The following is a 14,947-nucleotide window of genomic DNA, read 5'->3' on the forward strand; positions in this document are numbered from 1 at the left end:
GACAATCGTCTAGTTCAGTCTTTCTCACACATGCAGTCAACGCTATTAGATAGCGACAACTCTGGACTAAACTGCGTTTTAGTTGCTGTATGATAACTGGGGTGACGTGGAGGATCCTGTAGGCTCGCAGGAGCGCGCGCCTCTCCACACCATGGATCATATGGGAGCGCATCTCCACCAGACGCACGCAGACACCATCAGTTTTGGGATCGATCAGATTCTTAACAATGCAGACCAAGGGAGCTGCATGATCTCCAACCCCAGAATGCAGGACCTGGACTACGGTTTGGGCTGCATAGTCAGCACAGCCTACAATACCATGACTGGCAACTACAGCGTCAATAACTCGGGCGGATACAATGGAAACTCGTGCAGCGTTGGTTCCCTCAACGGCTCGTACAACATGAACTTGGGCACGAATGTTAATGGGAATTGCCTTAATTCTTCGGGAGTGATCCGGGTTCCAGCGCACCGGCCGCTGAGCAGCGTTCACTCGTCCATTCCCACCAGCGCTACCACGGTGCCAAGTATGGGAAGCATGGGCACCATTAACAATCTCACGGGATTAACGTTTCCATGGATGGAGAGTAACAGGAGATATACCAAAGACAGATTTACAGGTAATAGAAATCACTCTGAACTCTCAGTGGTGTTTATGCATTATTGGATTTTTCGTTCTTAGTCGAAAATGCACGGTAAAATGTTGTGACAATATCGGCAATTAAATTATAGCTAATCAAAGCGGTCGAAAAACTTCGATTTATGTTGTCAGGGTGTAACTTTTTACACAACTTTTTCTTACAATTTTCAACAAATTCATGAATTATAATTTACAAGGACTTCATTGTTGAAGTCACTCAATTGAATTGTTTTATTTTGTTTATGACAACGTTATAAAGAAAAAACAATTAGAACGTTCGATATAGGCTATATATAAAAAATCGATATAAAGATTAGCAAGTAGGCGACTGGTTTCGCGAATTAATCATATAAACGAGCATTTTACACATTATCAAACACTGCAAGTTCACAGGCCACATAAAAAATAGGCCTATAGTTTAAAAATGTATATCCACATAAAAGTGTCCGTTAATATTCTATTTGGCCATTATTATTTTAACATTATTATGTCAAATAATTACAGACTGTAAAAAAGTGAAAATGCTATTGATTTGACCTCCTTTAATTCATGCAAATTAAGTAATATTTTTGATTCTGCTAAAATCACAGCCCAATTTAAATGTTACCATGAGGCTCATATTTTGCGCCTGAAAAAACATTCTTACAGTGTTTTTACATTTAACACGAGGAAATGCCAAAAAGATATTCCTGTCTGCTTGCTTGGCTGAACTTATTCGATATAATATTTCGTGATTGTTGCATGTTTTTATAAGAGAAGGGACAAAAGTCGTTTTTCTCCTCTGGAAGTCTCAATTGCTTCTCACTGCTTGGCTCTGGCGTTTTGCTGATTTCTTCCGCTTGCTTTCAATCTGTCTCTCAATATAGTGGCGCTCTCACCGTTCACTGTAACACGCCGTATAGGTCACCCGTATCAGAACCGAACCCCTCCGAAGAAGAAGAAGCCCCGGACGTCGTTCACGCGCCTCCAGATCTGCGAGCTGGAGAAACGCTTCCACCGTCAGAAGTATCTGGCGTCAGCTGAGAGGGCAGCCTTAGCGAAAGCACTTAAAATGACTGATGCGCAGGTCAAAACATGGTTCCAGAACAGAAGAACGAAATGGAGGTGAGCTTTTGTGATCTAATCGTGGTTTTACACACGCATGCAGTGCATTCTTTTTCGTCTCACCACTAAACTCAGTTGAGTAGGTTATTTTGTTTTTAAAGCAGCCCATCATGAGGTCAGTTGGGTCAGTTCCATAATGCATTCCATAGATGGTTTGTAAGGCCTGTTCATGCAGTTCACTCATATATATATATATATATATATATATATATATATATATATATATATATATATATATATATATATATATATATATATATATATATCCTATTAGGCCTATAATCAATCCAATCAATACATCAGTAAATATTTAATTGACTCCATTTATTTTTTAATGACCAATATTGGTTGAATGTGTCCCTTTTCTTTGACCGTGGTTATATTAGTTATGCACTTATACCAATGCATTTTTACTCCAGCTTTTACCATTTTATTATACATTCTGCTATAGACCTGGAACTTTATAGGAACAGACCTGAAGTTAGTTCAGCAGACCGATGGGTCAGTATTATGATGCAGTCAGATGATGACATATTATGCTCTGATACTGTAACAATGTTGCTCAAAATCTTACTTGGGTTGGCTGAAGCTGGATAATTGATGTTATGATGATGTCCATGCTACCAAAAAATATCACATTTAATTAAATATTACAACATATGAAAAATACATCTTATTGTTGAACCTGAAATGTAATTTATATTGAATTATATATTTCCAATTAATACATAAATGTATTTATGTAAAATATACATTAAAAAATGCATTCTGCAATGTTATAAGCTGCATGTAATGAGTGAATTAATGACAAAAAATAATGTTCTTGTTATTTATAAATAAAAGGTTTCGATTGACATGTAAGGTCTGTCAGAATTTTTGAGGAAATCCAGGTTATGAGGTATTTATGATAGAGAGAAGAAAATTATTGTTTTATATTTTTTTGTACAATTTAGCCAACCACCAGCTAACTAAAATCATGACTGGAAAAACCGACTAAATGACTCCTGTGATCCAAATCCATACAGGCGGCAGACAGCAGAGGAGAGAGAAGCAGAGCGACAACAAGCGAACCGAATTCTTATGCAACTTCAGCAAGAAGCTTTTCAAAAGACTATAAACCAACCTGTTACCCCGGACCCAATCTGCCTTCACAACAGCTCGCTGTTCGCACTTCAGAACCTCCAGCCCTGGACTGAGAACACGGGGAAGATCAGTAGCGTTCCCAACACTGATTAAGATGGGGAGACTTTTATGGACGTGGGATGTACAGAGGAATATCTCAACATCAGATTGCTTTCTTCTTTTTAATGTAAAATGTGTCTTTCATTTGTAATATGCAACTTGTAAAAAAAAAGCTATACATAAGCTATAGCCTACTTGATGCTCCCCGTTACAGTCGTGCAGATTTTTTTTCAAAATACAACGAACAATATGTAAGCATAAAATCATATATTTCGTTTGTACCTCAAACGTTCTTTTATATATATATATATATATATATATATATATATATATATATATATATATATATATATATATATATATATATATATATATATATATATATATATATATATAATTCCAATTGCCTATACGTTTGTGGTAACACTTTAATAACTTTTAGCTAGGCTATTAATAAGTCACAAAATATACAAAAAATAAAATCTTAACAGAAACGAACGTACGAATCTTTGTAAAATGATTGCTGTTTCCCAAAAGCGTTGGCCTACTTGTAAAAATTCGTTACAGAACGAATAGTGTTCTAGACTAGGCTACAGCATGCTAAATAAATCATAAGGACACCTGCAGGACAACTGCAAAATTACAACTAAACTTAATAGTAGCCTTATCAAATTATCATGCAATTAAAGCTACATTATCCACTGCATAAATTATTACTGACTACACTGTAAACAGTGATCAGTTGACTTAACTTAAAAAAGTGAGGAAACCCGTTGCCTTAAATTATGAAGTAAATAAACTTCATGCGTAGCCTAATTAAAAAAAAGTTATGTGGAATTGTCAAGTTCACATAACTTAATTTTCAATTACGCATTAAGTTTATTTACTTCATAATTTAAGGCAACGGGTTTCCTCACTTTTTTTTAAGTTGAGTCAACTAATCACTTTTTACAGCTAAATCGTGACAGCTAAATAAATATTGGCCATAGGATAATGCCCACATTTGCGCAATGCATTGCATTATGACTGCACAATATAGGCTGCTTGATTGCAGAAAGACTTTATACCATAGCCTAATGACGGTGATTACACTGTGTCCACTTGATGAAAAGACAAGCAGACTTTATAACGCGTAAAGTTTGTTAAAGCATGTAAAAACAACGAGCGTCGTAATTTCATTGGAAAAATGAAAATATGACCAAAAGACATAACCTCCTTAATTCAATTTGATTGAAATGTTTCCAACTAGCCTAATCAGCTCATGAACATAACATGGAACAAACTTATTAGCCTAGGCTAAAGTGTTACCAAATTTTTTTTTTCGCTTATGAGGGATTGCATTTTTGCACGTTTGTTAACACTTTCAACAAATTTGTCCTGTGGATTAAACATAGCCTAGTCTAAATGGGCCTATCGATCACATTAAAATGGGCCGGTTTTCATTCTTTAGCCTATGCTTGTGATAAACTGATTTTTTTTTTTTTCACCGTATGAAGACGGAAGCGTGAAATTAAAGCACTTGTTATGCAGAAATCTATGTTGTTGCAACTTTCCAGAAAGATTATTCGTTGTCAAATATGTAATTCTTTTAACATTATTTGTAGGCCTAGTGCGTTTAAGTTTTTCGTTTTCTGAATAATTAGTTTTTTCTCTGACAGCTAAATGTTCTCGGGAACACCCAGAAGCAGCCATTGGCCTACCTGATACAAATAAAACAACGCCGAAATATGAATCAATGTTTAGTAACACCTGTAGGCCTACACTTCAAGTCTACATTTTTTTGTCTGAATTTTAATTTTACACATTCAACAGTTTATCAAATTATCCACTTGCTAGCACTGTTATGCCTATTATTCGTTTATATTGAAATACAAGCTTCTGTGATTACAATATTTTTATTTGTCCTTTATTTTTTTTCGAAGATGGCGTGACCTTTATAAAATCTATATTTTATTATAGCTTATATGAATTAAATATCTGTCATGTCTCAGTCTGACTCATTCTAACTGTCCGATTTGTTTGGCGCTTCTTGTCGAGTAACCATAGCAACACCTAGCAGGTTTTTGTCATTGTGGAAATAGAGATGAATCTCTCCTCAAAGTGAATGACAGTTTTGTTTGCATGATAAATGTATGCCTTGGCGAGTAGAGAGTGCATATGTGTGTTTGTGATATTAACTATGTGCAGATGTGATGGATGGTGCTCCTGAAACTAACCAGAAGCTTATCCAATAGGCCTACGTTTCATCATCTCTTCCGAAATCGAATAATGTGTTACATAAGTGTCGCTTAAAACTTTCCAGAATGTTAAGAGATGCATATGGAAGTTATTTAGAGTTAAAAAAAATAGGCCGGTAACGGTAAAATATTTCATTCATGACCCCGCGATAGTTGCATATGGTGTCTACCTCAATTTAGGCCTACTGGTAGTTTTTCCCACTATGTTGGGGAATTTCCTGGAGACACCTTTTAGGACCCGTTTCCGTTGCGATCTTTTTCTATGTTTGGGAAGCAAACAGGCGTTGTAAATTAACACTCGAGAACTTAATTGCATTGGAAAGAGCTAAATATGGCCTAGCCTATATTCTCACAAAGGCTTCCTCTATAGTAGGCTAAATATTTCAAAACTGATCAAACTAGCATTTTGCGCAATTCCCAATTGTCTGAATTTTTTTTTTTTTTTTTTTTACATCGGGTTCGTTTAGATTCACGAATTATTTAATATTGTAGGCTAATTTACACGTTATAATGTCCGAGATAGGCTATAATTGATGCAAATTACCATTAGGTATAAGAAAAGGTATAAAAAGGTGATTCGCACATATAACGTTAGCCTAATACATAAAATGCTATAGCTATAACCTGCTATTTAAATAATAGAATTTGTCAAAAATGTCAAAACAGAATTGTAGATCTGATTCAAATTAGTATATCGTGATGCAGACGGCTTGATGCAGTAGGCCTAGTTGTTGTTTTCTTTTTGTATTACAATGCAATTAAAGGAATGGTTAGCTCAAAAATGAAACTATCCCTTTAAAAAACGTGTCACACATAATTTCGCTTTATACAATTCATAAAATGTCCATTTATGTTGTAGCTATTTATGCAATCATACCTTAAAACGTTTTTAAAAGAGATGGCTCATGGTACCATCACACAAAAAAGTAATTTTGGAGGCTACTTAACTTTCGGAGAATGTTCTGGAACACTAACACTAATCTATATTTTGTCACTTCACTCTGTTTCACAGGAGTCGTATTATTTCATAGTATCGCTTTGGGGGGGAAACAGGGAAAAGGCCATGCAAAGCAGATTCATTCAAAATGTCATATAATCTTACTGTCTATGCTTAACATTAGATTCTGCGCTTCTTTAGCGCCGCCGCGACCATCTCGAGTGAATTTTGTGTCCCTACACGATGACGCTCACTACGTCATTTTCCAGCGTCAAAACATTCTTCCGTTGTGTAATTTTCTGCAGCGACAAGGGAACAAGTTCATAACAAATTAGTGCGGCGTTTCACGCAAAATGTCTCTTTTACGTGTTTGCTGTACGACAGCTAGAGGTTTTGTAAAGAGAGGATTGTTTTTAGAGTCGACTTATCCTGGTGAGTTTATTGGGATGCTTGCACAACATGCGTAATTGTACTTATGTCACATTAATCTTTATCATTTCGCAACCTTCTTTATATTGATTACTGAGAATCGTGTTGAGTCTCACGAACAGCGACAGATTTGTTGAAATATTGCGCTGCTGTCCCCTACAGCATGTCATAGGACAGCAGGATATGCATCTGGTGGGGTGACCAAAGATAAAGAACCTTTAAAGAAAGCGAAAACGCCCCAAGGACGCTTTGACATGGACGAAACTGAGTCCAAATCCAAAGATGTCCTTAAAAGTAAGAACACACGTCATCCCTTTTATACAGCTATATTATAATTGAATAATAAATTACATAAAGGACAGAGAGTAGCTATAAGGAGGGATATTGGAACTATATCGTACTATAGCTCTTTTATTTATTAATTTTTTTAAAGTTGCATTTCCAAAAATCTTTTCACTATAATAAAAAATACAAAAGAATTAAAAATACAAATTACATGTATTTTAAGTGTATACAATTAATGTTTAATTTCTTCTTTAACAGGATTTCCAGATGACGTGAATCCAGAAACTAAGGAGAAAGGTGGTCCCAGAGGTCCTGAACCTACACGATATGGAGACTGGGAAAGGAAGGGTCGTTGTATTGATTTTTAGATTGGCCTGTTAAAATATTCAAATTTATTTATTTTACAATTTGAGTGTAATTCCTAATTCCTATAGAGATATAAATAAGATGACAAAATTGATGTATGTCCATAAATGATGTATGTCTCCCCTGATTGTATGGGCCTACAATAATATAGTAAACGTAATAACTACTTGAATGGATCTGTTTAGTCTTTAATTGGTATTTTGAGAAGAATCTGCCTTTATTTGTAATATTGACAATCTTTATATATATATATATATATATATATATATATATATATATATATATATATATATATATATATATATATATATATATATATATATATATATACACACAGTCAAACCAAAATTTATTCAGAAACCTTCAACATTTTCTCACATTATCAAGGTTTATTCGCTATAGTTTAGAAAATGGTAATAAAATATGGCAAGAACTCAGAGTTAAACTGTGTCAGAACAAATGTCAGGACAGGTCAACTAATGCAATGCTTCATTTTGTTCAGTCTGTGGTGTAAAAGGTCGCATTAGCAATTAAAGAAAAAACACTTTAGCAAAACATGGTCAGGTCAAAGTGTCTGAATAATTTTGCTCTCAAATTTTTTATCAATTTTACTGGTAGTCCACTGTATGACACTTTTTTTGGGTATAATATGTCAAAGTTTACTTTATTTTGCTATCCCCCACTTACATAAATGAACTATAGTGTCCTGCACCCACTAGTAAAAAGGTTTCTTAGAAGAACAAATACATTCAATCATAAAATGTAAAAAAAAAAATTATTAACGCATTTCAAACAATTCATACAAAGTTTTGTCACAAGGACCTTTATGTGTTTTATATGTAATTAGTCAGTTTTATTTTGTGAAAAAGAATACATAAAGTTATAAATGCTATAGGCTCCCTATGTATCTGCACATGAATTGTTATAGTACCATATCAGCCTTTAAGCAGAGAGGGGTTTGAAGCATTATCAGGGCACAGCAGCAAGGCTGGGATCAGCATTTAAATTAACATCTAATAACTCTGCAAAGACTACAAAACTGAACAGTGGTAGTTTGGCTGATATGTTGCAGGGAATAATTCTTGAAGGCACATTCAACAAATACATATACTTTGCTGTCCCCATGTATTTTTTATTAAAAGAGAGACGCATATCCTATGACTTTTGTTGAGAGACCTATTAGAGATGGTAGATAAACATAGATCTAACATAACATGAACATTTAGCTTATTGAATGCCTATATCGCCTGTGCAATATTAAAGAGTGTCTTTTTAGATTGTATTTAAATATGAAAATCATACAGCAATGCAATAGTTTTGACAAAATGTTTCCATTTATTTTTTATTTGATACATTTTCTAGATAACTTTGATGTTTATTTAAAGTTTTATTTGTAAATTATGTTTTTAGAAATTGGCATGATTTAAAAATGTAGTGTTTAAAGTTGAATGTGTTATAATTGTATTATTATTTATTTAAAGTTCCTGTCTGGGTTGCAAACTTATAATGTCACCCAGTTTATAAAATAGCCTTTGCTGAATTAATCAATAGTCTATTCATCGGGTTATAAACAAATGACAACGTTCTAGGTTCCCTTAGCTATGATTTAAACATCATCATAACTCCACAGATTTCGCGTCAAACCTTCAAACACGTCAGCAATGACGCAAAAGTCACAGTGGCATACAAATTTGGATTTCACAAAGCATAGGTCTGACTCTTAAAATTCAATTAAATAATATATCACTTAAATTTGATTATACTGTCTCCCTTTTTTCTATTCAATGTATATTAAATCTATTTGAATGATCCCACTGTACTTCGTCTACGTTTCCGCTTCCGGTCTGTTCCTCCAATCGGCCATATTCCGCCGCTCAGTCTCAACCCAGTCGCTGCTCCGTTGCCGTGAGCCCATCATAGTTTCATTTCACAGGGGATGGTCTTCCATTTATAACGATCCAATTGAACAGAGAGAATCGGAGGAAAGACCGGTGATTTTATCCAGAGACGTTGACAGAAAACGGTCAAAGATGACGACGCGATCGGAGAGGGAAAAGGCTCAGAAACTGAACGAGCAGCATCAGGCCATTCTGTCCAAAATGCTGAGAGAGGATGATAACAAATACTGCGCCGACTGCGAAGCCAAAGGTGAGATGATGTAAAAATCTCCTCCACTATTCATAAAAACTCGCGTTTGATGTTTTTGATCACCTGTCGTTGAACAGCCCGTTCAGGTTTCTCAAGCTTCACGGTCCTGAGTCACCCGGAGAAAAAAAGCCTTATCTGTGTGTCAACCTACCGGGCTGCCGATTTTGACGTTTGAATTTAACGAAGCCCAGACCCTGTTTAGGTTGACAGCTCAGTGGGTTTATATCCGGCGAATCACTATTCAGCCATGCGTCCTTGACCAAAACCATTACTAATGCATGAATGGAAAACCAGTCTGGAGTTGAACTAATCTGAAGGTCTGATACTGTAACCCTGACGTTTCATTGTCAGGTGGTGCTATATAAGAGAGATTAACCTACAGTACCGGCTTTGATGATGCTGATCACTGTTCCACATATTCACCTGTTTCATAATTGTTCACCTTAGTACAGTGCATAATACCACAGGGACTATAAGGCCAAAAGTGATACTTTACCATTAAGCACAAGTGAAAGCAGTTTTTAGTTCCTGTTTTTGTTCCAATCTTTACTTCATATTGTAACCAGGTGACTGTAACCATAATAGATGTTCAAGTGGGTGGTCTTTTAAAATTATCAGGGTGTCCGCACAGTTTCTTGGTGCAAAGGGAAGGTTGTTATTATAATTTAATGATATAAAGTCACCATGAATGCAAAATGGATTATACGTTTTTTGGGGAATGTTGCCGTATTTATTATACATTTATTTATATGTGTATACCATTATTATTAAATATTTTTTTAAATTCATTGCCCTTGTAATCTTTAATCAAAACAACTTTTACAATAACCTCAATAAAGTCAATTTCTAGATGGACAAGTTCCGCCATTTAATTCTCGTTCGAGAATTCGTTACTTTAATGTGTGAAGCACGTTGAAGAAGACTGAAATGTAAGATTTGAAAAGTTCTAATTACCCATAATAATTCTATTTTTCTATTATCTGTTTTGTAAATGCATGTTATAGATCTTATTGTGAACCATTAATTTTTTTTTCCTTATTTTAGAACGTTTTGACCTCATAATGTTTAATCTTAATGTCATAACTCGATCGATATTCCAGTGAAAATGACGTTTGTAGGGCTGCTCTGATAATTTCTTCCTCTTAAGCCCGCTCCTGTAATTCCCACATCTCAAAATCCAATCAACAACCCACATTGAACCAAGTTCCGCCCTACATTTTTTTTTTCTTTTTCTATAATCCATTACACTCGGATATACTTAAAGGGTTACTTCAGCGATGTAGCATTAAGCTTTGTATCAGTAGAAACCCGGTAGGATATTCGAATTATGGTACTTTCCCCCCTCATATCCCCCTGAGACGAGAGAATTATGCATTTTATTTCTGGAAAAAATCCTCCAATGACGCAAATATCGTCATTTTGTGTCATCAGAGGATTTTTTTGGCCAGAGGCTAGAGCAGGGGTGGGCAACAGTTTTAGTCTGAGGGCCACAGTTACTTTGGCAAAGTAAACGGAGGGCCACACTTTGGACAATTGCAATTAAACATAGTTACATGATTAAATCGTACAAATTAATTAAATGCAGATATGTATAAGGCTACAGTTACTTTGACTTTTGCCAGCCTATTTCAAGGCCTAATATATATATTTGTGCGGCCTGTCTGACATAGGCTACTCTAAGGTTACAATAACTGGATTTACTTTCAAGGATTCATTTACTACACTACCCTGCATATTGTTCAACTGTCATTCATGCCAGCTGTAGCTATTCAATATCGAAAACTATTAACAAAACTGCAAATGTATGTGTGCAGGTTACATTAACATACAGACTTCAGGCAATCTGGCTTGGAATTATAAAATTGAATTGGGGATACCTTCATCACTAAATGAAAAACATATTCAGCTTATTTCACTTGTTATTATTGATTTTTTTGTAATTTCTTTTTTAACATATGTTGTTTAAATCTTTTATAAAATAGAACACAATTTAAGTGCAAATCAACTTCATCACACGTATGTTTGCTTGAAAGATAAAGAACAACATGGAATAGTCCAATGCGTCTCACAGAAATTAAATTTGATTTAGCTGTAATCTGTATCATCATCACCATCTACAGGACATGCATGCAGTATGAAATGCAGTATGAAATGGGGCACGTGAAATTGTTAAGGGGGCTTAACGTTACACCATCAATGATCAATACACACTGATAACTAGCTTAATAAAAAGATAAGCCAGCGTCATTTATTATGCATATATTAACCCTTGTTTCACGATTCATTTTAATATTCTTACTGACTCCCCAGTGAGTTTTTTCAAGGCGATTCCTATTTTAGATTGTTCCCCCTTAATGTTTCCATGGCCATGCGGCATATTTGTCACGTGACACCGCACCCACAATAACACTGTATTACAGATGCATCGCTTTTATTCCCAGAGAATCAGGGTCATCAGTTTCTCCCGAAATACGTGCAAGAAAGTGGCCGGTGAACTGTGACAAGAATAGAGTAAACTTAATAGTAACTTCTACTATGTTTGTCTGGTATAATATCACTTCGGAAAAATTATATTTGAATAGATTGTTATTGCTGCTTCCACAGCCATCAGTGTGTATTTTACAAACTCCAAATGTATTGTTTTACTCGTGCTTATGTGTATTGAAATGTCTGAAACCTAAAATAAACATTATGAGGTTGAACAAAAACTGCATAGTTGTGATATATGACAGCGCTGAGGCTGAGCTCGTCCGTCTCTGGCTCAGCGCCAACCAACGCGCAACAGCACAGTTTGAATCCGGCAGTCATGCGACGTCACTGAACATTCTAAATACCATGTGGGACCGTACTCTCAGGGGCACAGAAGTAAAAATCCCATATATGCGACCATAGCGATCAAAAGCTTAAACATTTCATTTGTAATCCTAAATACAAAAATTCAACTTTCATCCACATTGCCAGCACATCGAGCGCATCGCGGGGGCCGGATTGAAGCACTATTTGGGCCGGATCCGGCCCCCGGGCTGTATATTGCCCATGTATGCCAGTAGAAGGAGCTGTTCCGCATGTTATCAACCCGCCCACAGGGGAGAGATCTCACTCACAGAATGTAAATGCGCTCGGAAAATCTGACTCCTGCTGCGTCTGTGCCTGACTTTCGTTCGGCTCACTCACACTTTATTGAAAATACACGTTCAGTTTTTAATTGTAGTGTCTGTTCTCTAACTGAACAAAATTATTTTATTACTATGAATATCAAAACGACGGTGGGGGCGGTGCCGCGGTGGGCAAGTGATAACCAGTAGCCGTGGCTTTGTGAGTGGCCTCGTTGGGCAGCGAAGCAAGTGCATTCTGGGAGTTGTTGTCTTTCATCCACGAGACAAAAATACATGTTCTGTCTTTTCTCGGTCTAGAAGGCACCAAATTCAAAAATAATTTAACATTTCTACTACATGAATGACAGTTTAAATACACATTCATCTTCCCAGCGCTGAAGTACCCCTTTAAGAATACAGAACAAATGATCCTGCCGCTATTTCCTTTTCATCATGACTTTTATATGTCATTGTTATAATAAATATTGTCACAAAGTTGCAGTCCTGTACTGTCTCTTTGTTGTAGCTGTGTGCAGTTGTATTTGTAACATGGTGCTAAACATTGAGAACAAAATGCATTCTCAATTCCTCTTATTTCCGTGCATGTTGCATGTTTTTTTTAATTGTGGCCTTAGTGGCAGTGACATTGCTATATTTACTAGCTACAATCTTACCAACAGATCCTGATGCAAGCTTATAGGTGGACAAATTCAAAAACTTGTTATAGTCCCTAAACTATGTCCCATTGTAGAGATTGCATCCTGGGTGGAATGGGAAGTAAAGGTGCTCTATGGTCTAGGGTTCATCATAGTCCATCAACAAAACACTGGGTGACCATGGCACTATTTTCTGTCTTTTCCATTTCCATCGTCTTTTCTGTTATAAACCCTCTTCTGCCTTCTCATCAAGGTCCATTATTTCCACACAGAGCATGTGAGAATATATAGGCAGGAGGCAGTCTTCGACTCTGCGGTGATGTCGCAGGCCTGCTCCTTCTCAAGCTCCCCTCTCAGCTTTCGTCTTAACCAGACCAGAGCTCTCCGGTGTCTTAAGTGCAGCCACACCTCACTGCTCATATTGCCTGGCCTCTTTCTGCCTCTCTCTTACACAATGCTAGTGCTGATGGGTGGAGTTTTGTTGCTTCATTAGCTTTTGAATGAGTTTTAACATTTAAATTCTATCACCATTTACTCACCCTCATGTCTTTCCAAGCCTGTATGACGTACTTACTTCTGTGGAACATAAAATAAGGTATTTTGAAGAATGTTCACCATTGACAAAAAACATTGAAGTGCACCAAATGCGCACTATGCACTAATCACTATGTGCTCTACCATCTAGTGCAGTGGTTCTCAAACCAGTGCAAATTTAGCATGTCTCCCTCATCAAACACACCTGATTTAAATCATCAGCTCATTAGTAGAGACTGCAAGACTTGAATTGGATTTGTCTGATGTGGGAGACATAAAAATTGTGCAGTGGTGAGGGGTCCCCAGGACAGGTTTGAGAACCACTGATCTAGTGTATTAATTTTAAGAAGTTATTTTGTCATTCAGTATCAGCGTCTGATGGCCACACCCCTCCGGTACGTACGAAAAGCTGCGACAGTCAAAAGCATGTAGTGTACAACATTCAACACTTAGTTTTTTCGGTTAAGTGCATCATATGGGTATTTAAAGCCACAATATGTAATTTTTTCCGGTTATTTAAAACAAAGGCGTAGCTTGATGACGCCTTGATTTCATGGAGCTTTTATTATGCCACAGACAACCGCTTCTTGCGGTCATGCGTATGTGGGGTAACGCAGCGCTGTTTTATCATATTGGATACATTTGAGTGTGTTGAAAGTTATGTTATAATGCTACTCTGTGCGTTGCTCGGCGGCTACTATGAGACACTTGTTGCTCACTGCAGTAAACTAGATCGATATTAGGCATGGTAAAACATACTTGCGGTAAATCAAGAAAACGAGATTTAAACAAAAAGACTAACTGTGTTGAGCGATATATCAATGATTAGTTTTCTGTCCATGAATGTATCCAAACAGTTGCTCACCTGTCTAATAATACACATAATATATTAAAGCGTCTTTGATGTTTCCATGTTTTCTACCATAACAAAAAAATTGAAATCAAGGGTAACGTGTGTATGATGTCATTGATAGGCAATGCATTGACACGGTCCGTGTCCTGGTTAAAATTGCTTATTTATCTGGATTTAAACATTCTTGGAAAAAATTTGGTCAACAATACATATAACATTGTTCTAGTGGTTTTTGGACGTTTTAATCCAAAAATATTATATTGTGCCTTTAAAACGGCATGTATTCTTTTTGGAATTTTCAGTGTGACTCTACTCACACCATTCATACTACAAAATGGTATAGACTAGTGCTTAAGTAGTACATGATTTGGGACGCAAAAAGTATTTTATTTTTCACAGAAGAAGGATATTCAAGTTAAATTTTTAGCTGAACTATGTCTTTAATATATTTTCTTGGTCCTATTATGCACGATTCATCTGA

At 36.1% G+C, this 14,947-nt stretch overlaps 3 protein-coding genes across 8 annotated transcripts in view; all 3 read left to right on the top strand.

Annotated features, from left to right (window-relative positions):
* Positions 1-151: 151 nt before the first annotated feature.
* Positions 152-2,980, top strand: tlx1 (T cell leukemia homeobox 1; the record flags this gene model as incomplete). The annotated part of the gene is made up of 3 exons (XM_079842411.1): positions 152-620; positions 1,507-1,744; positions 2,770-2,980. The coding sequence occupies 3 exons, from the start codon at positions 152-154 to the stop codon at positions 2,978-2,980; spliced, it is 918 nt and encodes a 305-aa protein (XP_079698537.1).
* Positions 2,981-6,378: 3,398 nt separating this feature from the next.
* Positions 6,379-7,390, top strand: sdhaf4 (succinate dehydrogenase complex assembly factor 4). The gene is made up of 3 exons (XM_079842553.1): positions 6,379-6,532; positions 6,692-6,823; positions 7,073-7,390. Exons 1-3 carry the CDS (start codon positions 6,454-6,456, stop codon positions 7,180-7,182), a joined length of 321 nt encoding a protein of 106 aa, XP_079698679.1. The 5' UTR covers positions 6,379-6,453; the 3' UTR covers positions 7,183-7,390.
* A 1,642-nt stretch (positions 7,391-9,032) lies between these two features.
* Positions 9,033-14,947, top strand: part of smap1 (small ArfGAP 1) — a 135,677-nt gene continuing 129,762 nt past the window's right edge. For all 6 annotated transcript variants that reach the window (XM_079843365.1, XM_079843366.1, XM_079843369.1 and 3 more), the window contains exon 1: positions 9,033-9,328. In XM_079843365.1, the coding sequence (XP_079699491.1) occupies positions 9,211-9,328 (118 nt within the window). In that variant the 5' untranslated portion in view covers positions 9,033-9,210. The remainder of the gene's footprint in view (positions 9,329-14,947) is intronic.

This window comes from Gobio gobio (genome assembly GCF_949357685.1).
Source record: "Gobio gobio genome assembly, chromosome: 18".
NCBI classification, from domain to species: domain Eukaryota; kingdom Metazoa; phylum Chordata; class Actinopteri; order Cypriniformes; family Gobionidae; genus Gobio; species Gobio gobio.